The following is a 25601-nucleotide window of genomic DNA, read 5'->3' on the forward strand; positions in this document are numbered from 1 at the left end:
CACATATAGATTAAAAGTAAATGGATGGAGAAAGATAAAACATGCCAACACTAATAAAAAGAAAGCCGGAATAGCTATATTAATTTCAGACAGAGTGGACATTAGAGCAAGGAAAATTATCAAGGATAAAGTGGGGCATTACATAATGATAAAGGGGTCAGTTTTCCAAGAAGACATAACAATTCTTAATGTGTATGAACTTACTAAGGGAGCATCACAGTACCTGAAGAAAAACTGATAGAACTGCAAGGAGAAACAGATGAATCCATTATTATAGTTGGAGACTCCCATTATATCAGAAATAGATCCAGGGCAGATGTAAAGACATAGTTGAACCCAACAGCACCATCAATCATACTGGATATAGTTGACATCCATGTGTCTTCATCAACAATAGCAGAATACACATTCTCAAGCTCACATGGACCATTCACCAAGATAGACCACATTCTCGGCTCTAAAACACAACTTAACAAATTTAGAAGACTAGAAATTATACAGTGTATGCTGTCAGACCACAGTGGAATTAAACTAGAAATCAGTAACAGAAAGATAGTTCGAAAAAATCCCGAAATATTTGGAGATGAAACAACACACTTCTAAATAACTCATGGTCAGAGAGGTAATCTCATGAGAAAGTAAAACATTTTGAACTAAATGAAAATGAAAATACAACTTGTTGAAACTTGTGGGATGCAGCGAATGGAGTGCTTAAAGGGAAATTTAGAGCATTGAATGCGTATATTGGAAAAGAAGAAAGATCTAAAATCAATCATCTAAACTTCCACCTTAGGAAACTAGAAAAAGAAAAGCAAGAATATTGAATATTCAATATTTCAATATTGAAAATCAACAAAACCAAAAGCTAGTTTTTTGGAAAAGATCAATAAACTCGAAAAGCCTCTAGCCATGCTAACTGAAAAGGTATGGATCGAAGGGAAATGGACAGGACAGAATTTATGAAAGGGGAGGTTGAAAAGCAAAAGTTTGTTCATGTGCCTCCAACCCTGTCCAAGGGAAAACTTTGTTCTCTCTAGCACAATTAAGTATCTGCTTCAGTTGGCAGGTTGCCCATCGTGGGAATGATTGCATGCAGGTTATTATACAAGATGTCACTACTCATCCAGTTAATTTAATTAATTTAACTTGCTCTGAATCAAGATAAAAAAAGCAATCCTGAGATTATACTTTACCTCCTTATGTATTCTTTCTATGGCAAAATAATGCCCTGAGAGACATGAATATTCCAGTTATCTTGGCAGATGTAATTTTCATTGTTAATTAATTTAGTAACATTCCAAGGCTATATCTGGTGAGGGGAACTGAAATTCCTAACTCTGCCATCAGATTCAAAACTGTTTGAGCACAGAAGCATCCAGTGGATTTAGGGGGCTATTTCAGTTCTTGAGTATGCCTTTTACCATGAAAAGTTGGTCAGAAGCATGATTTTAGATAACAAGGCCATATTATTTAAGAAGGCTGCTGAGTAACAGTCTTATTAAGAAAATGTATTCACCTGAGGTTTGTTAGGAGAAAGGTAGCTAGAAAGACACTGGAGGAGGGACACCTAGTGTTGTTGAAGGACCCACTGACAAAAAAGCTTTTCCCCACTCCTGGGAGCCCTCAGAAGCCTCAGCAGAGGAAGACCGTTGGCATCTATACGCAGCAGAATTTAACAGACTCAAGAGGGGCCTGGATCCCACACTTATAGTGTGAGGATAATGGGGACATTGGAGAGGAACAGCTTAAAGATAGGGTGCATAGAAAACTGAGAATTGAGAGAGCTAAGGGAACTGGGGATTGCCCAGGAGACACATCTTATTTAAGTCTATGCAGAGAGTAACTGTGCTTGTTTCCTTCTATGTGGTATAAGGAAAGGAATTAACTAAAAAAAGACATAACTCCTGATCTCCCCCTGACTCTATCTTTGGGAGACTTGAAACCTTCAGCAAAAGAACTGCTTAATCCTCCACTGCAATTCAGTGTGTATTTTGTCTGAGGGAAAAGGGAAAGGAGAAATTAGACTTGGATAATCCTCATTCACAGAAGTTTGGTGGGTACCAACCTATCCCATTATTGAAATTATTAGATGGAAAAGAGAATCAACCAGCAGATTCCTCAGAGACAATATGTTCCTTGACTTTCTCTTCTTCAGTTCATAGCTAGAGACCTATAGGACAGAAAGGAGGGAACTGCCACACAGGTTACATATATTAGTCCTTTGTGAGTTAACTAGGGGAAGTCAGTGCCCTGGAGTCTCCTTACTGGTGGCAAAGCTGAGGACTGTCCCTATGATGCAGACCCTAAAACAAAATACTACCATCCTTTGTATCCCAGTAGGAACAGCCATGAGTCATCCCAGATGATGTATTTATCTCTTCCTGGCTCTAACAGCAATAATATCATGCTTGAGGATTCAATACCTACATGTAGCAATTGGCTTGGTTTTGTGTCACATACTATATCTCTTCGATATCTGTGTTACTAGTCACAAGGGGAAGGTGAAGAAGATGAGAGTAGATGGATGCAAATCCATCAGTACTACTTCCAAAACAAAGCAAAATACATCTTCTGTTAACTGTGGGAACTTTAATGCTCAGAAGTGTGGTCTGTGGATCAGCAGCATTGGTGCCACTTGGGAGTTTGGCAGACCGCTGACCCACTGAATCCCAGACCTACTCAATCAAAATCAGCATTTTACTGAGAACCCCAGGTGATTTGTATGTACTTGGAAGTTTGAGAAGCAACATGTACAACAATATTATCACCTTTGTTTATGAGCAACACGTTTATTATTTTCGGTATAATTTATAACTTGATTAAATTTATGTTTTATAGTGCTATTCTTATGATGAATCCAACATGCTGTAAACTAACAGTTTTTAGTGGGAGGAAAATTTGAGGTGGAATAAGTACAGAGACATGTAGTGAAATAGGTAATTTATTTCATTATACAGTATGCAAATGTTTATTGAGCTCCTACTGTGTATAAGACACTATACAAAGACCTGAGAGCAAAGTCCCTGTTTTCATGGTGCTTAATTTTACCAGAGGGAAGCTCACAATAAACAAATAAATTATATGTCATCTGATAAATACTATAGTGAAAAATAGATTAAGGGAGAAAAGGGGATGCTACTTTCTAAAGAAATGTCAGGGAATGCTTCACAGATGTCTTTGTCTGCCTGGACTGCTATAATAATACCACAGACTGGGTAGTTTATAATCAGAAATTTCTTTCTCGTAGTTCTGGAGGCTGGAAGTCCAAGATTAGGGTGCTAGCATGGTTGGGTGAATGCCCTCTTCCAGGTCTCAGACTTCTCCTGTATCCTCACATGGCATAAAGGGTTAGGGAGCTCTGTGAAATCTGTTTTATAAGAGCACTAATGCCATTCATGAGCACTCCTCCCTCATGACCTGAGTACCTCCCAAAGGCCCCACCTCCTAATACTACGTATCACCTTGGTGGGTAGGATGTCAACTTACAAATTTCGGGAAGACACAAACGTTCAGACTATAGCAACGGACAAGGTGATCCTTGAGCAGAGACTTTAAGATTGTGTGTGGACATTTGGGGAAAGAGCACTCTAGGTAGAGGGACAGCTTATGTAAAATCCCTGAGACTGGAGTGTGCTTTGTGAATTTGAGGAGCAGCAAGGAAGCCATGTGTCTGGATGATATAACGGAAGGCTAGAATAATACTGTAGCTGGAGAAGTTAGAGAGGGAAGTGTGGGAGGAAAACACAGGTCCTTGCTGGCCCTTTTAAGTGGGATGGGAAACCAATGGACGGTTTTTAGCAAAGGAGTGACATCTTATTTCTACGTTAAAAGATCACTCTGGTTGCTATGTTGAGAAGAATCCATAGGTGGGGAAAGTGCATAGGCAGAGGCAGGGAGACAAATTGGAAGGCTACTGCAATAATCCAGAAAAGATTTAGTGGTAACTCACATCAGGGTGGTAGTGGTGGTGGTGGTGTAGAAAAATGGTTAGAGCCCAGATATATTTTGAAGATATAGCTGAAAGGATTAGATCGAATGTGAGGTATATAAGAAAGCTGGCAAGGATACTTCCTAGGTTCTTGAGACTGAGCAGCTAGGAGAATGGAGCTGCTAATTACTAAAATGGGGGATGCTGCGGCAAGAGTAATTTCTCCCCCTTCCTCCCCCGAAGTTTTCACATATTAAGTTTCACATGCCTGCTTGAGAACCAAGAAGAGATCTTCAAAAGGCCTAATTTGCAAACAACTACTTTAAATTAGTGTCAACTCTGCTACCTTGGGGTGAAAGCAGCTATTAATAGTGAAGGAATGGGCATGGCTGGGTTCCAACAAACTTTACAACACTGGAACTTGAATTTCATCTAGTTTTCGCACATCATAAAATATTCTTATTTTGATTTTTGTTAAGTTGCAAGCAGGATGGTCTGTAAAACCTAAAATATTTACTCTCTGACTCTTTACTGTTTGTCAGCTGCTGGTATTGATGAAACAAGATGGGACATTAACGACGGTATATAGCATTTCATTATACTAGTTTACTTTTGTCTATACTTGTCATTTTCCACAATAAATGGTTTTAAAAATGTTTAGGTGTACTAATCTCAAGAGTCTTCCCGTCTCCTTAAACATCCCCCCCCCCCAAAGTTGCCTATAGCTAGTAAATGCTGCCGTTTTCCTTTTGTTTCTTTTCTTGTAAGAGCTAGACCCTTTTGAAGCCTTGAGTAGTGGTAAAATAAACCCGTTGCACTTGACACCCGGCGACAGAGAAAGTATGAGGCACAAACACGATGAAGGGAAAGGATTTTTGCAGGGGTGTGGGAGCAGCTGTCTGTTCTCACTATACACTCCCACAACCAATCTCCTTTTTACAAAAAAAAAAAAAAGAAATCCCCTTTAGTTATCACGGTACGGTTCCCTACCCTCAGATGACTCGCGGAAATGACGCCATCAGCCGAACGCTGTCTGCTAGTCCGCAGCAGCGGCGGTGGGTGGACGTAAGCACGTCGGTCCTCCTACGCGGCCACCTCGGGGAAGACTAGAGCGCTCCGCCGGGCGCCGCCGCGCACCGCCGGGTCGTCAAGAGCCGGGTCGCCTGCGACTGCGCAGGTATGCAGGGGCGCGGCTTCAGGCCATCCCGCCCCTTCCCAGCCTTCGCGACCAATGAGCAGCTACTGCCCCGGGGCGGGGAAATCCTTAGAGGCCGGAATCATTAGCCGTGAGGACAGCCCCGCCCCTGTCTCCTCCCAGCCCCGCGCCCCGCCTCGCGCTGTCGTCGCCCCGCCTCCCTCTCCCGCCCTCTTGCCTAGCTGCGGGGTGATACGGGCTTGAGCTTGGGAAGAGGGCAAGGGAAGCAAGTTAGTTGTCGGCCTGGCGGCGGCGGCGACACCACATTCATCCAATGTGAGAGCGGTGATGGGGAGCGGGTCGTAGAGAAGACGGGGCCGCGTGGCAGAAATGGGAGGGCTCCGGGTGCTTGGTGGTGAACGCGCCGTAGAGTGAGGGGCGGCCGTGAGGGGGCGAGGTTGACCCGGGTGTGTCCCGGTGCGGTCGGGAGGGCGTGGATAGCGGGTCGGGGGACGCCAAGCTCGCTTTCCCCCTCCCCAAAGCTTCACTTGGCAGCTTGGCACGTCTTAAGTTTGCCTCCCTTTCGGTTGTTTGGGATGCGAGGAGGAAATTTAAAGGTCCCCCAAAACATTTGGAGGCTTTCTCGGGGTGTTTTCCTTGCCGGTGCGTGCGTGCTCCTTTCTTCTTACTGGATGGAGAGGTAGAGAGGCCAGGTGGGCAGGTCGACTTTCACTCTCTGAGGATTGTCCAAACAAACAAACCAGGAATTCTTCACCCTCCTCCCCACGCCCTGCCCTGCAACACACGACAAACATTCCCAACAAGTTTGAAGAAGCAGACTAGAAAATTCTGAGGGATTCTGTGTCTTTGAAATATGTCAGTAGTAAGTGTACTTTTTCTATGTTTATAGAAAATGTATGAATGGGAACGGCGTTTTTTCTGTTTATTATCATTGGACACATTTTTTGTTATGAGTACTCATCTTTGAGTTCTGCCCAAGAGGATTCTGACTTTGTGTTGATGTGATATATTGTATTAGCTGTGATGTTTTCCTGAACCACAAGTTTCTATGAAATCCAATCAGTTTTAAATGCTTAGCCGGTTGTTGGTGGGAAATGAGGTAGATAAATCTCTAGTTCTGATAAACCTATAATTATTAACATGGCCTCTTTTTAAAGCAAATCCTTGCATATTTTTCTCTTTCACAGATTTATCTAATTGCCCAACGACCACTGATGAAGATAGGTTGGAGTAACTGCTGAAACTGAATTTTATTGACCAGAAGACAGTCCATTTGTTTCACTTCTTTTTGTTTTCCCTACTGCTTTGAGCTTTACTGTAACGGCTGAAAAACTTGGAAAATAAAATGAACATGCTGTGGTCTTGAACTTTTTTTTTTTGAGGAAAAATTAAAGTGCCAGAGTGAAAGCCAGAATGGCATCCAGAGAGAGACTCTTTGAACTTTGGATGCTTTATTGTGCGAAGGTAACTGCTTTCCTTTTTATTTCTGAGTTTTAAAATACTTTGTTATAAAATTTTGTGACTGGCCTTATTAGCGCTTTATTTAATGGATAATAGCATATTTATTCATAGTAATGACCCCAAATTTAAAAACACAGGATTTTCTGTTTTCCAGTTTTTCACGTTTGAACACATACACAATATTGGCATGCTCTTAAAAGCTGTAGGATGTGGTTTTAATATGATATTTGTATTCATGGATCCTAAAATTATATAAGTAAAAGTATGACCTTTGAGAAAAATAAAACATTTGTATTTTTGTTTGTGCTTTTTTTTTCTCCCACAAGTGGGAGTACAGATAGAGATATTTTAATGAGAAGAGCATTAAGCATTTTTCTCATAATCTTTTAAATTAAAAGATTATTATATAAAAATGCTATTGATTTGAGGTGGTTACTGTAAGGTTACCCTGATATTAGCACCTTATAAGCATTGTCTTTCTTGATCCTCACAACAATCCTGTGAGATGGGTATCTGTAATTATCCTTTTTACTGATGAGAAAAACTGATGCAGAGTTTAAAGGGGTTAGTGAGAAGGAGCCCCTTCTGCTTCGGTATATAGCCGGGAACTCACAACTGCCTGATTCAAGTCCATGCTCTTATCCATTATGACTGCTCATTATTTTTTCTTTGTCATTCAAAAATAAGTTTTTCTCCATTCGTCTGTATGTGAATTTTTACATGTTAGCTTTGATTTTAGGTTACTGGAGAAGAAGGGTACTACTTAAAAATATGTTTTTCAAGTTAGGAGCTATATTACTACTTTGAAGATACTGGCAAGGGTCAGAGTAACATCTCTAACTTACTCCTTAAGTTACTTTAGGTCTGCGTGGTGAAGTTCTCAAGTCTCAGCTTCCGTTTCTGCATTATCCTGTAGGGCTCCCTTTCTATACTTTCAGCTTTTTAAAGAACTAAAAGTTCTTTGAAGTTATTCTTTAACAGATGATCTCAGTTATCTTAATATTAAATATTAGAGCTCACACTGGAATTTTCTATGACTTCCTGGTTTGGTATTTTTTATAGTTACTGAAGGACATATACTTTGAAATATTTAATATGAATTTTTAAAATAGCTTTTAGTCTTGTGTAATTTAATGCCAGAAATGTCTTTTTAAAAATAGACCACTCTTCCAATAAAAAAGGGATCCAATTCTTAGTGACTTGAAAACAGTCACTAACACATGTCAGCCAAAGATTAAAATGCATTTTAGTATGCATGCCCAGTACTCGTTTGAAAATTATTTTTTAAAAAATCCATCAAACTTAACTAGATTTTACATTTTCAGAATGACAAAAAGTAAATGGGGTTACACTGCCTTATTAATTAGTTATATTGTTTCTAGGTCGAGTTCATGTTTTATTCAGGCGACACTGTGCTTATTGAAAAGATAGTGTAGTTTGTTCGACAAACACAGAATTTTGTTCTTAATGACTTAACATAAAAGTGAATCCTTACTCTTTTATGAGAATGTCTGAGTAAATAATGAAGGACCTTCATGGTCAAATTTTGAAGACTATTCTTGGACAGGAAGATAAATCGCATTTTTATGTTTAAGATTTAAATCACTTGTGCACTTAATAAGATTAAAATTTTTTTCAACGGTTTTCAAAAAAATCATTATTTAAGATAATGATTTTATGTTTCACCAGTTCATGAATAAGCTACTTGTAAGCTAAACAACAACTTTCTTTTCTTCCGATACCTTGAATTCAAGTAGCTTCCAAATATGCATCATAGATTTAACACTTCTTTTCCCTAGTGAGAATGATTACCAAATACCTGGTTCTCTATAGTACTTTCTCTCTAGCTTTATTGCTGTCACTCTAGCATATAACCCTTCAAACCACCTGACTTTCTTTTTTTCTCCTAACTTTTAAGACTTTTTTTTTGTACCTTTGACAGGCTTTCAGACTACTTCAGGACTGCTCAGATCTTCTCTTAACTTACCTCCAACTAAGATCTCTTTTTGGGCTTGCAATTGTGCAGTCTAGTTTTGGCTTTGTTGCTGCTTTGTTTTTTGACCTTGAGCAAGACTTATCTCTTTGGGTCTCAGTTTTCTTATTTGTCAAGTAGTAGTGTGTATACAAGGAGAATTCTTGTCTAACTTACCATAAGATTTTCATTTATTTTGACCTCTGAGGGACGTGGAGCTTTTTTGTCCTTATTCTATGGATTATCATATAGAACTTTTTAGTTCATCTTTCTTTTTAAAGCTTTTATTGTGAAAAATTTCAAACAGGCACCAATAGAGAGGATACTGTACTGAATCCTTTGTATCTGTTACTGTGCTTCAGTAGCTATCCGTTCATATTCAGTGATGTTTCATGTAGAACCCTCCACTACCCTTCCGTCTACCCCTGAATTATTTTAAAGCAAATCCCAGACAACATATCTTATCCATAAATATTTTAAAATATATCTATATTATAAGAACTCCTCTTAAAAACATAATCTCAATATAATTCTTTAAACCATCAAATATCTGGTTGGTCTTCAAACTTTCCTGGTAGCTTCATAAATGTTCTTATTTTGCTACTGTTTGGTTGACACAATATTTAAACAAAACATACATGTTGTATTTTGCTGAAAATTTGTTAAGTCTTTTAATCTATGGGTTCCTCCTCACCACACTTTTTATCCCTTCTATTTATTTGTTGAAGAAACCAGATTTTGACATGAGAATTTCCTCAGTCTGGGTTTTGCTGGTTGAATTCTCTTGATTTTAATTGTTACTTCTATTGGTGTCTGCAAACTGGCAGATCTAGAGACTTGATTGATTCACATCCTGCTTGGCGGCTGGAGGCTAGAATAATTAATGAGTGTCTCGGCCATCAGTGACTTTTGCCTGTATGCATTAATTATGTCTTTAGGAGTTTGCAAAACTGTGATATTTATGAGTAGAACATATATAGAGAAATGTCTCCTCATCAGTTATTTGATGACAGTTCCTTAAAGGGAAGGCAGGCAAAATAAACTTTGATTCTTTTTTTTAATGTTGAGCCTTATTTTTAATTTATTTATTTTTTATTTTTGGCTGTGTTGGGTCTTCGTTTCTGTGCGAGGGCTTTCTCTAGTTATGGCAAGCAGGGGCCACTCTTCATCACGGTGCGCGGGCCTCTCACTATTGCGGCCTCTCTTGTTGCGGAGCACAGGCTCCAGACGCGCAGGCTCAGTAGTTGTGGCTCACGGGCCTAGTTGCTCTGCGGCATGTGGGATCTTCCCAGACCAGGGCTCGAACCTGTGTCCCCTGCATTAGCAGGCAAATTCTCAACCACTGCGCCACAGGGGAAGCCCTAAACTTTGATTATTTCTGTTTGTTTCCAGAATAATGACTTGATTGCTAGCATCCTCCAAAGGTGACCAGTTATTTTTCTTGAGTATCAAGTTCATCCTTAATGATTAAAATTTAAACATTGTCTATTATTGTGCTGCCCTGTTTGGTATGCTATTCATATCAAACACTGTATACATACCTGATTAAAGAAGACGACTTTGAAGATTTATGAAGATCTGTTTCAGGGCAATATGTATGGTTAAGACATCTTTTGTATTTGTTACAGTGCTAACCTCGGCACGTGTATTCCACAGTGTGTTAGCAATAGATGAATATTAAGGTGCCATCATAGAGTTCTATGTAAAGTGATGTTTTAAAGGTTGCCATTGAGCATTATGAAAGTTCAGTAGGTATTTAAATAGGACTGTATCAGAAATAACCCTTAGATAATACTGTTGGGTCAAAGGAATACTAAGGAGATATAGAAATATGTCTTTTTCCCATTAGTCTGGGTTTAGTTGCAAGCTTAAATACTAGTGATTAAAGTTTTTAAAGTAGAATTAAAATAAATTCCTGGTTTCAGAGTTTACCAGATGGGTCCCCATATATTAAATGCAATATTTCAAAAGAATTTGGGTAAAAAACTTTGCAGTTTTTTTTTTTTTTTTCTTGCAGTTTTTTTAACCAAAGTTTTCAGGTCTAACTTTTCACTTTCTAGGAATAGGATTTAATTGCATTGTTAAGAACATGCATCTTCCTAGTAGGTTATTTATTAATCTCATGTAGTTGTTATTACATAATAGAGGCAGGATGATTTCTGATTACCCAGCATTCCTGCTCTATACAGGGTCTTTCACTAATGTATTAGGCTACTAATTTAAGTTATGTAGTCTGAATTTTTCTTGCCTCCAAACAGTCATCCCCACCTAGGGTCAAGGATTTCATCAACAGTGCATTTCATATAGCTCTTATAAGTTAAACATTAACTTGGAAACAGGTTTAATTTTGTATCTGGATTTTAGTACAGTAGTTAACTACTTCTCATCTGAGCATACTTTTCTCAAGTGTAGAAGGTAACTTTATTTTTTAATATCTAAAGATTTTAGTTTATATTGTCTGTGTTAGGCACCATGTAATTCCCTGTTTCTTTTGACATTATTTCTTAATGTGCTTGTGGTAAGAGAGATGGCACTGAAAACAGTTTTGGTTTCTACATTATCATACAACTTTTTGGAATTCATATGTTGAATAGAACAGATACGTACGTATCCCTGTCTCAAGTGCTCCCCTTAGATAGGCATAAGGATATATTTCTGTTCAACATTTAGCCTTTTGGTAGTGCTACAGTTGGTCACCGAAATATGCAGAAGAAACTGAGTCCTCAAATTCTTTGATAAGATTAATTCATTTTTGTTCTGTGTAATGGAAAGTATCAACTGCATTAACTCAGTAAAAAGATACAAAGTGAGTAAAAACATGACATTTTGAAATGTGGCAATGTGGGTTGAAATTCATGGTTCATTTTTGTCACTAGCTGTTTTTTTTTTGAGATTCAATTTACACTGGAAAATTTTGTGAAACTTCAGAATTAGAGCCAAGATTTAGTCCCAATTCTGTTTCTGATTTTAAGGACCCAAAGACAGGTTACCTAGTTTCTTTATGTTTCAGTTTTTTCATGTTTCAAATGGAAAAAATAATTATTTTGCGTATCTTTCAAAGTTGTTGAGAACAAAATGAATTGACTGTATTTAAATGCACTGTAAGGGTAAGCTAAGAAATATAAAAATGTAATCTTTATTAGCATGTAAAGAATATGTATATGAGCATGAGAGTATGTGTATCAAGATTACTTCTATTTTGTCTTTATATGGTATAATGATAGTGGGAAATACTCTCTTGTCTTTTTACCAGTAGTGATGAAGCGGTGCTCATGAACGTCTTAATTTTTATTTTATTTTTAAATTAATTAATTTTTGGCTGCGTTGCGTCTTTGTTGCTGCACACAGGCTTTCTCTAGTTGCAGTGAGTGGGGGCTACTCTTCGTTGAAGTGTGCAGGCTTCTCATTGCAGTGGTTTCTGTTGCAGAGCACGGGCTCTACGTGTGCAGGCTTCAGTAGTTGTGGCACGTGGGCTCAGTAGTTATGGCTCGTGGTCTCTAGAGCACAGGCTCAGTAGTTGTGGCGCACAGGCTTAGTTGTTGCGCGGCATGTGGGATCTTCCTGGACCAGGGCTCAGACCTGTGTCCCCTGCATTGGCAGGAGGATTCTTAACCACTGTGCCACCAGGGAAGTCCCCCCATCTTAATTTTTAATCTATTTATTTTTGCCTTCAAGCATAGAGCTTAATTATCCCAGTAATGATTTGGGATTTTTTTTTTTTTACTCTAAACCTAGTTTGTTTTGGATCTTGGTGATGCTCCATTTCCTGCTGTTGCCCTTTGTCCTGCTAAATCTGGAATATGACTGAAATAGATAGTTTTGCAATGAGCTCAGAGTAAACTTCCTTTTCAGAATAAAAGTTTTGCTTCATAAGGAAAACAGAACTTATAGGTGTTTTATTCAGATAAAAAGGCATGTATGTCTTTTTATATATAGATTTGGAAAAAAATGGATGAATGAATATTCTTCTAATGAGGAAATTGTAATTTATTTATACAATTTTGGTTGTAATTGTAAGTGAAACATTTGGCAAGGCGTACCAATATACATCAACCCTTATAATTTAGCCCTTTTTTTTTTTTTTTCATTTCAAATGAGTTGGTTTAATTCCAGGTGGTACAGAATTCAGGATAGGACAGGGGCTTAAGGACACAGGATTGGCAGGATTCTGGGCTGGGTTTATGTGGATCTCATAGCTGAGGTAGAAATGGCTGAGAGGAACTAAAGACAAGATGAGCCACTGTATGGTTTTTTTTTGTTTTTTTTTTTACAAAAGTTTATTCTTAAATGTGCATTAGGTTCCAAGACAACACTTATTCTAGCTATGGGTAGCAACAGATGTTATGGCAGGGAATCCAGATGTTTAATCCAGATGTTTAAACAGGAATGGAATTAAGGATCATCATTGCTTCAGGCACAAGGAGCAGCTTACTTTTTGCCAGATTTCTTAATTCCACCTGTGACCTTTCCCTACGGCCTTCGCTTTTAGCTCAAGTTTCTTGTGCTCTTCCTTCTGTTTCTGCTTGAATGCCTTATCTTCCTCATCCATATCCTTGGCTTGCTTCTTGGGCTGCTTCAGGTGCTTCTTCTTGCCACCTTCGCGGCCCGACATGGTGCCTGCTGCCCTTTCCCCCATCCCTGCCACCGCAACCCATTTTTAATAAGTCTCTGATATGTGCAAAGTGTAGATAGAAATAGCTCTCAATTTACTCTGGCTTAATAATGACTTTGTATATAAAGAAAGTAATGTTGTTTGACTCTAAGGCAAAACAAAACAAAATCATCAGCTTAGTAGTATTGGTTACCAATTACATGTTCATTTTAGGAAGTTAGATGTGAAAGAAAGCAAGAAATGAGTATTTTTTGTCAATAGATGTGAGATTTGCCCTTAGGAAAGGAATATTACTACTTTTGTGGTTTGACTTGAGGAGCTTATGCACTACTCTAAAAAGTTGTTAAGATGCATGACAATTTTTTTATTATTCTTTCCTTTTGAATATCAAAATTTAAATTTCCCTGGTAGAAGGTTGAATTGATAGCCCTTCAATGTGTAGGTGTGGAGGAAGAGGGAAAAGGAAGAGCCTAAAATAATTTTCAGGTTTTTTGGTTTTGCAGACTTGTACTAGGTCATCCCATTCACCAAGTTAGCTAGTGCAAGTTCACCAGGTTTTCAGGTAAACATGTGAGTTTGCAGTGCCTGGGGGATATCTAGGTAGAGAAACACCCCACGAAATGGAGTTCAGAAGGCCGTCTGTGCTGGAAATAAAGATTTGAGAGTTGTCATACTGGCAATTATTGAAGAGTTACATGAGAGTAAGAAGGGAAGAGGTTCAAAAGTCAGGGAGTCCTGAAGAATATTATCTTTTAAGAGGAGGATAGAGGAAGAAGAGTCAGGAGTTTGAATGGGAGGAGAGCCAGGAGTGAGTGGTTGCCTCAGAAAGTAGAGGGATGTCAAATTCAACATAGCTTTGAAGGAAAGCATTTATGGAGTGTGTATTGGATTCCAGTTAAGAGATTAATTGGTGGCTTTAGCAAAGTAGTTCTAAAAAGAGTGGGGAAAAAAGATGTTAAAAATACAAGCCCCCATTTTATTTTTAAATTGAATTCAACAGACTTAAAATCACTGACAAACTGCTATTAAAGTTTTAAAATGTTTACTCTTGATTTTTGTGCTTATCTGGCCAAGGACCTTTCAAACTTATTCTTAACTATATCTAAGGAATATCAGCATTTTCTTTTAATTTATGTCTTGTGACTTAGATTTAAACTGATAAAATTATTCTTTGGTTGAACCAAAGCATTAACTGATCCATGCATTTCACACAAAAGTCATTCAAGCATTTCAAAACAGTTTGTCTCTAAAAAAACCCCAGTGGTTTTGTTTGATGCCTTTAATTTAACTACTACATGATCTTTCCTGACAATAAACTTTAGAATAGTAGGAAAGATATGTACTATTTCAATTTATGGTGTCATTGTGAGGTGGGTTTATACTTTTTTACTGAATAATTTTGACTTATGATTTTTGTCAAAATGTAACATTTAACTAAGTTTTAAAATATAAAATTTCATTTTGTAATGAATGAACCTCATTTGAATCATGACAATATATAGACTTTCTAATTTAGATTTATGCTCTAAGAAAAAGTAGTAAAGATGTTTTACTTTTATAACAAGCTTTAAAAAATTTTAAATTTAAGGTATACAAGTTAACTGTAGAAAATTTAGAAAATACAGATATGCAAAAGAAAGTAAAAATTTCATTATTCAGAGATTTTTAGTTAAAGTACTTTTATGCATGTGATTGAAAAATCTGTGTAAATTAGTTACGTTTACTACTACAAATCATTAGGATATCAAATTTGAAAAACTTCCATCTGATATGAAACTTGAATATTGTTTTAAACTTATAAGTCCCATTTAAAAAGTGTCAATGTTATATTTAATTAATGCATACATAGTGATATGCTTTTCCTTTCTAAGGAATTTATTTTAGTCCAATTTAGCTAGTTTTTATTGGATGCCTACTGTATGTACATGTTACTTACTGTCATTTTATCCCTTGAATTTAATATTTTTCCTCTTTTAAAAAATTTCGTCATTTAAAAAAAATTAATAAACTATATTTTTAGAGAAGTTTTAGGTTCACAGCAAAATTGAACAGAAAGTACAGGAGGTTCCTGTGTACCCCCTGTCCCCATATATGCACAACCTTCCCAGTTATTGACATCCTGCACCGCAGTGCTACATGATCACTTGACTGACTTCCCAAAAACACTTGAAGCAGAAATTTCTTTACCTGTTAACTATGTGTGAAACTCCAAGATGAACACAAAAAGCAACAGGACATATTACACCTAACATTCCAATACTCTAGATGTTGGTCTTTTCAAGCCTTGCTAATTTTAACTGAGAATTCTCTATACTCTATTGATCAAATGTAAAACTTCATTAAAATAGTTATCTGAATGAATAATTACTTAAAATTTAAGAAATACCTAAAGTAAAAAAATCTTTGTCATTAGGGGTTGGTGTATTCTAAGCCTATTTTTATGCACAGGCCTCTATTAGAATATTGCTTCTTTTCTTTGTGTTAAAATGGTTTCCAAATCTTTCCTGGATGTGACTGGTTTTTATCAGAATTTCCATCAAAATTTTATAACTTTCATCTGGTTAATTGACTGTGAGTTCATCTGAGGTCATGCTTTTCCAACTAGAGTCAGTTTCCCACTTAGATTGTGGGATGTGGGACCTAAGGGAGGATGAATGAAGTCATCAGCTATTGCTTAGTTGAAGAGGTAGCATTTGATTGAGGTTTTAAAGAATTAATAGTTTAATAGTCACAGAGGGTGCTCCAGACACATATAAGGCATGAACAAAAGTACAAAGGAAAAACAATCTTAGTATAGATTTTCATCATTAATGTCAAATTATACCCTGCTGCTCTGTTTTCATGCCTGTCTGTGTACACAATAACTTCATTTTACTGATTAATTTAGTATAATATTTTGAAGACATTTTGAACAGCAGGTAATCTCAACATGTTGGAGTACCAGCTGTGCACATAAATCTAGCAAAAGGACATCACCATGAACACCTGTTACCAGGTTTGCACAGGCAGTGACAAATATAACAGCAGCCTTTCTGACAGCAATTGTAAGATGCATTTTGATTTCAAAGATCCCAAAATGTAAAAAATTATATGTCTTAGAATCAGAGAAATATGGTATAAAAAGCAGTTGTAAAAAAGGATGTCTAGAAATAGGAAAGAAATCCCAATAATGATATTTAAAAACCAATAAATTGGATACGAGTTTAGATAGCTGAAGAGAATTAGAGAGTTGGAAGGGAGGTCATAAGAATTCTTTTAAAATATATCCTAGGAAGTCAAAGAGTTGGAAAATATGGAAGGTTCTGAAGGATAGTATGAAAACATTTAACACATATTTAATTGGACTCTGAAAAGGAGAGTAAAGAAAGCATGAAACAAATGATAATATTTGAAGAGATTGCAGGTGAGAGCTTTCCAGGATTGATGAAAGTCTAGTAAAACTCAAGGAGAAAAAATAAAACAAATTCCATACCAAGATTCATCATAGTGAAACCACAGTGGTTTTGCAGAAAACCAAAGGGAAAGAGAAAATTCTGAAAAGCTGCCAGAGGAAAAAAAGATTATCTTCAAAGGGATTACACATTAATAGCTGATTTTTCAGTAATAATGATGGAAGGGAAAGAATAATGGATTGATATCTTTAAAGAAAATACTAATGTAGAATTTCCAACCAAGTGACATTTTTTCAAAGAGGAAAGTGAAGTAAAGTCATTTTCAGCAAAACAACAGTTCATCAGGAAAATATAACAGTTTTAAATTTGTGTGTACCTCATAACCTAGTCTCTGAAACAAGCATTGACAGAACTACAGAGAAATGAACATATGACAATCATGGCAGTTTTTTAATTCAATTTATCATATTTTAGTATTTTTTTCTCAGTAATTGGTAGAATGAACAGACCAAAGAAAAAAATCAGTAAAGATACAGAAGATTTAATCAATAAGATCGACAAATTTAAAAAGGGATTTATGTAGAACAACACCCATACATTCCTTTCAAGCACACATATTTACAAAAATGATGATATGACAGACCTTAAAGCGAGTTTCAACAAATTTCAGATGATTGAAATAGAGTATGTTTTCTGACACGAATGTAGTTAAGGAAGAAATGTTGCTAAGGAAGAAATAGCAAAAAAAAAAGTCATGAACTACACTTGAAAACAAACCTTTGATTAAAGAACAAGTAATGAAGGAAAATTAGAATTTCGGGGAGGTGGAACTGAATGATAAAAGTAAGCATTTTAGAGCTTCTAAATGGGGGGTGCCTATAGCATTACTTAGGAAAATTTATGGCTATAAATGTGTTAGAGAAAGAGGCTAAAAATAAATGAACTAGTCATTTGTGGTAGCCAGCCTTCAAGATCCCTACCTCCTGGTATTCACACCCTTTTATAGTCCTCTCCTACATTGTATCAGGGTTTGTCTGTGAGCAGTAGAATTTGGCAAAACTGATGGTATGTCATTTCCGAAATTAGAAAAGACACTGTTGTTTCCATCTCAGTTACTCTTTTTTTCCTTGGATCATTCGCTCTGGGGGAAGCAAGCTGCTATGTTGTGTGCAGCCCTATGGAGAAGCCCATGTTGCGGACAACTGAAACCTTGCCAACCACCACGTGAGTGAAGTTGAAAGTTCCTTCAGCCCAGTCAAGCTTTGCTGACTGCAGCCCTAGTTTCCGTCTTCATTACAGGTTTGTGAGAAATGCTGAGCCACAGCCACCCACCTAAGCTGTTTTTGAATTCTTGGCCCTGAAAAACTGAGATGATATTTGTTGTTCAAGCTCCTAAATTTAATTTGTTATGTAGGAATATATTATTAATATATCATCCATTTCAAGAAGACAAGGAAAGAACAGAATAGGCCCAAAGTAGAGTGAAGGAAATTGTGAGGGCTTTTTTTCTTTGATGTGAAAATTCTGAAATTTATTATTTTTCAGTTGTTGAAGGAAGTGTACATAAGAAGGTTGACATGTATCACGGAATGTTTAATTTTAATAAAAATTATTCATTATTTAACAGCTTGGGATGAATGACATAAATACAATCTGTATCTGGATATAATTTTAATTAAGAATCTGGAAGTGAGTTTGAAAATAAATTAATAGCTCTTCCTTCTGCAAATCTTTCTAGTAGTCATGGTGGTATAAGGAAATTATAAGGTTTATTACAGAAATTACTCATAATAAAATATTGGATCTAGGAAAAGATAATAGGTAGCTTCTAACATCATGTAAGAGATAACTAGAAATTTATCTTTTGAAGGACATGTATAACACCACCTATGTTGTGTTTGTTTGGGGAAAAAAAAATCTCTAAATCTGACAGTCTGTAGATCTACTACTTTGCAGGAAATACAGAGGACTGAGGAACATGTTAAATGACATAAAGATGTGCAGTCAGCAAAATCCCTAATGCGAGAAATACTAAATGACAAATGGCCCAGTGTCTTCAACAAATAAATTAGGGCAAAAAAAAAAAAAAAAAAAGAAATGTAATAGAAACCTACAGGTTTAAAAAGACTTAAAAGATATACCAACAGTTTGCAATTTATAGACTTTATTTGGGTCCTGATCTTATCGGTTAAAAAAGGCATTTGTGGGACTTCCCTTGGTGGTCCAGTGGTTAAGACTTTGCCTTTCAATGCAGGGGGTGCGGGTTCAATCCCTGGTTGGGGAGCTAAGATCCCACATGCCTCGAGGCCAAAACACCAAAACATAAAACAGAAGCAATATTGTAACAAATTCAATAAAGACTTTAAAACTGGTCTACATCAAAAAAAAGAGAAAAATCTAAAAAAGGCTTTGTGAGCAAGTCAGGAAAATTTGAACATCAACTGATATTAAAGAACTGCTAATTTTTTTAGATATGATAATGTCATATTTTAAAAGATACCTTTTATGGATATACATTGAAATATTTGGATGAAATATGATATCTGGGTTTGCTTAAAAGTAACATTAGAGGATGGGGCTATAGGTGAAAGAAGATTGGTTACGCATGATTTGAAAGTTGTTGAAACTGAGTCATACCATTCTCTCCACCTTTTTTGTATGTTTGTGATTTCATTTAATAAAATGCTTTTGGAAAGAGCAGAAATTAATAATAAACATAATAGAAAGGATCAACCAAATAAAAAGTTGGTTCTTTGATAAAATTAATGAAATTGAGTCAGGAAGATAAGGTTTGTGGTTGTATGAGTTTCAGAAATTTCATATTATATTCACCCCTTCCAATGGCGTTCATAAGGCATAGTTCATCTTTTTAAAATTTATTTATTTACTTATTTGGTTGCACTGGGCCTTAGTTGCGGCTCGTGGGCTCCTTAGTTGCGGCAGGTGGGCTCCTTAGTTGTGGCATGCGAACTCTTAGTTGCTGCAGTTCCCTGACCAGGGAATGGAACCCGGGCCCCCGCATTGGGAGTGTGGAGTCTTAACCAGTGCGCCACCAGGGAAGTCCTGCATATGTCATCTTAAAGATAATGTATTGTTAAAAGTCTTGTTTAATTTTGCTTAACTAGTGCTTCTCTAACTTGATTAAACATAGCCATCTTTCCTTTTTCTTTTTTTTTAAACTTTTCAAATTGTATCTGTTCTCATCGAAACCGACAGTATTGTTAAGTACTTGCTTAGGAAATGGTGACTTCTCCAGTCTTATAATTCTATGCACCTGTCCCACTGCTTCCTGTTCTTTCCATGGTGGGACAATACCAAATATTGTACATCCTTTGAGCATATCTTGCTATTTTCTATCTGTCTGGAATTCCCCTCTCCCCTCCTCTCTCCTTGAGAATATCTGTTTATGATTTGTGAAAACTTTTGAGTATTTTTATTACTCAGTTACCTCCAACCTTGACAGATTCAGTAGCTCCCTCTGTATTGTTTTGATACTTTTCACAACTGTTCTACCTCTCATGATGTTTTGCACATATTTGTTTATGCTCTTCTTTCCTACTGAAAAAAGAGCACTTTGAGGACAAGATTATGGTTTTTTTTAATTGAGAAATAATTGATATAAGATTATGTTTTGTCTTCATGTCCATAGAGTCTAGCACTGTCCCTGGTTGGTACATGGTTGGCATGTACTTATTAAATGTTTTTTGAAGCAGCTGAGTTCTATTAGAAAACCTTGAGGGCTGGCCTAGTATTTCTGTGGGAGGAATTTATCTTCTTTTGCTAGGACATTAAAAATATGTTATGAATATAACTGACTGAAATGAACTTTTAAAATGCAACTCATATGTAAGTTGCAAGTTGTCCAACATATGGTTGAAATATATGTATGTATCTAAAAGTTTATAAAACTTGAAAGAATACTACAGCCCAAATATCGTTGTGTGGAGGAAGTAAGGTGTTTCCCCCATTCTTACCTGTAACCCTAGCCCATAAGAACTAGGTGAAATTGTATGGATCCCTTAATTCTTTTACCCACTAAAGCCTCCCAGTGGAGGAGTGGATGTTATAAGAAGATAAAAGCCTCCTGTGCTTTAATGTAATTTAAATAATCACATTCGGCTAGTGGTCACTGCACTGGACAGCACATCTAAGTGTTTAGACTTCATCCTCTGGTAATGGGGGGACGTTGAAAGTATTTGGACAGGAGAGAAAAGATGATTAGATTCAAATTTAACAAACTCCATTAGTAACTGTGTGTAGGTGAGAGAAACTGAAGCTACAGAGACCTGTAGGGAGCTACATAACAGTCCAAATGAAGGACTGTCTTAACGGCAGATGATTGGATGAATATTTGAGTACAAGATCAATAAAGTTGATTTTAATTATTTTATAATTGCTTATTTTATTGAGCATTTGCTAAATGTCAGGTATTGCTGAGTGCCTTACATGTATTATCTCATTCAGTGCTTTCAACAGCCCTATGAGGGGAAGTATTACCTTCATTTTATAGATCAAGAACAGATCAGAGAGATGAAGTAACTTCCCCAAAGTTACACTGAGAGCAAATGCAGAGATTTGAAAGGAAAAGAATACAGTTAAAATCATGTGGCACAGGGGATCATGAAATATTTAAATGTGTATGTGTAGCATAGGACATTCCTGTTTTGTGAGTGAGCCGTAATTTAGGCACATAATAGGTTATAAAAATAGCATTAGGGACTTCCCTGGTGGTGCAGTGGTTAAGAATCCGCCTGCCAATGCAGGGGACACGGGTTCAGTCTCTGGTCCAGGAAGATCCCACATGCCGTGGAGCAACTAAGCCTGTGCGCCACAACTACTGAGCCTGTGCTCTAGAGCCTGCGAGCCACAACTGCTGAGCCCGTGTGCCACAACTACTGAAGCTCGTGTGCCTAGAGCCTGTGCTCCATAACAAGAGAAGCCACTGCAGTGAGAAGCCTGTGCACCACAATGAAGAGTAGCCCCCGCTTGCCACAACTAGAGAAAGACCATGCGCAGCAACGAAAACCCAATGCAGCCATAAGTAAATAAATAAATTTAAAAATAAATTAATAACTTTAAAAAAAGTAACATTATACTTAGCATATACTATGTGCCCTTGACTAGGTTATTTAATTTTCACAACCCTGTAAAGAAAGCTACTATCATTATCTTCATTTTTATAGAAGAAACTGTTGTGTAAACATAGGGTGACTTGTTCAAGAAAGTGACAGAGCAGGGGTTAGAATCCATGTAATCTGGCCTCAGTGCTCCTGTAGTACTTAATACATTTGTGTGTTGTGTTAATAAATATCATACAAATGGAGAGATAGACCCTACTGTGGTGTTTCATTGTATCCAGCTCTCTTAACCATGAAAGTGGCTAAGCTTGAGATTTAATTAATATTGTTTCTGGGTGTGTGGACATTTTTCCTTTTATGGCCTTTGGCAGTAAAGTATAGATCTTCTTAAGGGTTTTCTCAGGCTGTGTGGAATGTGGCTGTTTTATGTGTTAAGTTGTTTATGGCCTTGAGTTTACTGATCCTTAGTTCCTCTTTTCCTCTTTTTGTCCACTAAGCTCCATTTTATTCCTGCTCACAGTTCAAAGACAGTGTAGTGTAGTGTAGTAGAAAGAGCACAGTTGGATTCATGTATCTTTGCATTTTAATCCCAGCACTATTGATGACTAGCTGTATGACTATGGATAAGTTATATATCCTTAGAACTTTGCTTTTCTAACCTGTAAAATGGGGAAAATGAAACCTCTAGATGGTTGTAAGGAGTAAGTGGGATGATGTACACTTTTTAAATACCTGCTATAATACTTTGCACATTGCAGAATCTCAAAAAAAAATGTAACTGCTTCACTTCTTACTAAATAAAACATTTCCAGCTTTAAGTACCATTTCTTTCTTTATAGTTAGTTGCTCAACTTCGTAGGAGAACTCTGTACTTACCAGACTCTGAATTACCAAACACTTGGTAACTCTGACTTTCAGACTTTGAACTAGATATGGTAGAATTTCTAAATAAACTATGAGGAGGAATACATTAATTCTTTATGGCATTATAAACTGTTTTGTGCTGAACTTTTACAGAGTTTATTAAAACTCTGCTTTATTAAAAAGGAACCATGATAAGGAAAACTCCGGCTACCTGTATTTCTGGAGTCTTATCCTGATGAATGTATGAATGAATGAAGTGCTGGTTGGAAATGAAAAAAGCAATTAATGAAATCCTTGAGAAAATTTCTCACAAGAGGTAGTTCTTTTTCTGAAATATTTCTGTCTTCTCAGTGATGATGTGGATTATAACAATTTATGATCTGATTTTGGAACAGTATATTAATAGAAAAAATAAATACACAAAAGGTTAGCAGTCTGCATATTCTGGGAACATTCTGTTAGGAATTCTGATTTGTGTGTAATGCTTTTATTTTAGGGAAATAAATTATTTGAGTTCCCTTTATCCAAGAGCAGTACCTAACCAGTGATATTTAATGAGTAAGTAAGACTCCTGATATCATGTTGAAATTGACTGGAGTAAAAAAGTGTTAACGAGGTGAAGGAAACAAATTTGAGCATCATTGGCTCCGGACGCGCAGGCTTAGCGGCCATGGCTCACGGGCCCAGCTGCTCCGCGGCATGTGGGATCCTCCCGGACCGGGGCACGAACCCGTGTCCCCTGCATCGGCAGGCGGACTCTCCACCACTGCGCCACCAGGGAAGCCCTGAGCACCTTTTTTAATGATGTAATTTATATTTAAAAAGACATTTCTGAGGAATCATGGCTTTTTTCAAATCATCTTTGAGATGTAACTTACAGACCTTAAAATGCACAGATTTTTGGGCTTCCCTGGTGGCGCAGTGGTTGAGAATCTGCCTGCTAATGCAGGGGACATGGATTCGAGCCCTGGTCTGGGAGGATCCCACATGCCGCGGAGCAAGTAGGCCCGTGAGCCACAACTACTGAGCCTGCGCATCTGGAGCCTGTGCTCCGCAACAAGAGAGGCCGCGATAGTGAGAGGCCCGCGCACCGCGATGAAGAGTGGCCCCCGCTTGCCACAACTAGAGAAAGCCTTCGCACAGAAATGAAGACCCAACACAGCAAAAGTAATTAATTAATAAACTCCTACCCCCAACATCTTCTAAAAAAAATGCACGGATTTTAAGTGTCAAATTTGATGAGTTTTGATACAAGCAAACATTTGTGTCACTACTACCTAATAAAACAAATGGAAAATTTCTATTACCTAGGAAAGTTTTCTTTGTGCCCCTTTGTAGTCAGTCCTCTGAAAGACAATCAGTGATCTAATTTCTGTCACCATAGCCTGCTCTAGAACTTTGTATAAGTGAAATCACACAGTGTATATGCTTAATGCCTGGCGTCTTTTGCTCAACATGTTTTTGAAATTTCTGTTCATTGTCGTATCAACAGTTCATTCATTGTTATTGCAGAATAGCATTCCATTGTGTGAATATACCACAGTTCATCAGTTAACCTTGTTGATAGAATTTTGGTTTGTTTCCAGTTTGGGGCTATTAAAAATAAATCTTCTATGAACGTTTTTGTACAACTTGTTTTTGTGGATATATGTTTTCACTTCTCTTAAGAGGAATGACTGGGCCATGTGGTATATTTATGTTTAAAAGAAACTGCCAAACTGTTTTCCAAGTGATTATACCATTTTATACTCCCACCAGAAATGTGAGTTCCAGTTACTCCACATCTTTACCAACACTTGGTATGGAAAGTCTTAAATTTTAGCCATTCTAGTGGGTGTGTAATGGTATTCCATTTCATTTTAATTTGCATTTCCCTCGATAACTAATAATGTTGAGAATGCTTTTGCATGCTACTTGCCCATTTGTGTATCTTCTTTTGTGAAATGTCTGAACCTTTTGCTCATTTTTAAATTGAGTTGTCCTATTTACATTGATTCATAGGAGTTCTTTATATATTCTTGGTACAAGTCCTTTGTCAGATATATGTACTGAGAATATTTTCAGCTGGCATATGGCTTGCCTTTTCATTTTCTTAATGGTGTCTTCTGATGAATCAAAGTTTTAAATTTTGGTTAAGACAAATTATTATTTTTTTCTTTTTTTGCTTTGTGATTTTTGTGTCCTAGCTAAGAAATCTTTGTCTACCCCAAGGCTGCAAAGGTATTCTGTATTTTCTTTTAGAAGATTTTTTAGTTTTTATGTTTAGGTTAATGATCCATCTCCCATTTTATCTTATTTCTGCATTTTATATTTTTCATTAATTCATTGGGCACCTGGTCAATGCCAGGAGCTGTTTTAGGCACTTGGTGTCCATTAGTAAAAAGAAATCACTTGTGGTGGGCCCTTAGATAGGCCTTGAAATTGTGAAGCCTACAGTCTAGGGGAAATGACAGATAATAAATTAATAAATAAATAAATTATACAGTATGTTAGAAGGTGAGAAAGCACCATGAGGTGGGGCAACAGAATAGGGTAGAAGGTAAAGGTTAGTGAGAAGGTTTAAGAAAGGGTGGTAAAATTTGGCCTCATTGAGAATAAGCCATTTAAAGAATGACTTGAAGATGTAGGAATTAGCCATTCAGCTATCTGATGGAAGAGTGTCCTGGGTAGAGAAAACAGCCATTGCAAAGGCCTGAGATGGGAGCATGTCTGGTATGTCCCAGTAACAGCCAGGAAGCCAGTATAGTACAGGGTGACAGTGGATAAAGCCACAGAGATAGGGGAGGGCAAATTGTTTAGAATCTTATAGGACATTTTTCAGATTGTAGCTCCTTGTGTGAGTGCCATGGGTTCACTATACTTAATATACATTTTAAAAAAACACATCTGTCTTCTGTATATCATTTAGAGATTTCATATTATTGTTTCTTTAGATTTATCAATCCATATCTGCTCAATAGGAGTAAAAGCATTTTTAAAAAAAATTCCTGAAAGATGTACTTAATATTAAAATGGTTTTCTTATTTCAGAAAGATCCAGATTACCTGAAGCTGTGGTTGGACAATTTTGTTTCTAACTATGAACAATTCTTAGATGTTGACTTTGAAAAGCTGCCTACCAGGTATGTTGAAACACTTA

At 37.0% G+C, this 25601-nt stretch overlaps 3 protein-coding genes across 4 annotated transcripts in view; 2 read left to right on the top strand and 1 right to left on the bottom strand.

Annotated features, from left to right (window-relative positions):
* The window catches only part of CARF (calcium responsive transcription factor), a 96446-nt gene extending 90037 nt beyond the window's left edge, over positions 1 to 6409 (top strand). The window contains exon 17 of the mRNA XM_079925389.1: positions 6272 to 6409. The gene's annotated coding sequence lies outside the window, so the exon portion shown is untranslated. The remainder of the gene's footprint in view (positions 1 to 6271) is intronic.
* Positions 6410 to 25601, top strand: part of NBEAL1 (neurobeachin like 1) — a 178036-nt gene continuing 158844 nt past the window's right edge. For both annotated transcript variants that reach the window (XM_079925384.1, XM_079925385.1), the window contains exons 1-2: positions 6410 to 6548; positions 25493 to 25584. In XM_079925384.1, coding sequence (XP_079781510.1) covers positions 6498 to 6548; positions 25493 to 25584 — 143 coding nt within the window. In that variant the 5' untranslated portion in view covers positions 6410 to 6497. The remainder of the gene's footprint in view (positions 6549 to 25492; positions 25585 to 25601) is intronic.
* Positions 11072 to 13219, bottom strand: LOC307188172 (translation machinery-associated protein 7-like). Its single transcript, XM_079924933.1, has one exon. The coding sequence runs from the start codon at positions 13151 to 13153 to the stop codon at positions 12965 to 12967; it is 189 nt and encodes a 62-aa protein (XP_079781059.1). The 5' UTR covers positions 13154 to 13219; the 3' UTR covers positions 11072 to 12964.

The sequence above is a fragment of the Stenella coeruleoalba genome (assembly GCF_951394435.1).
Source record: "Stenella coeruleoalba genome assembly, chromosome: 6".
Lineage (NCBI taxonomy): Eukaryota > Metazoa > Chordata > Mammalia > Artiodactyla > Delphinidae > Stenella > Stenella coeruleoalba.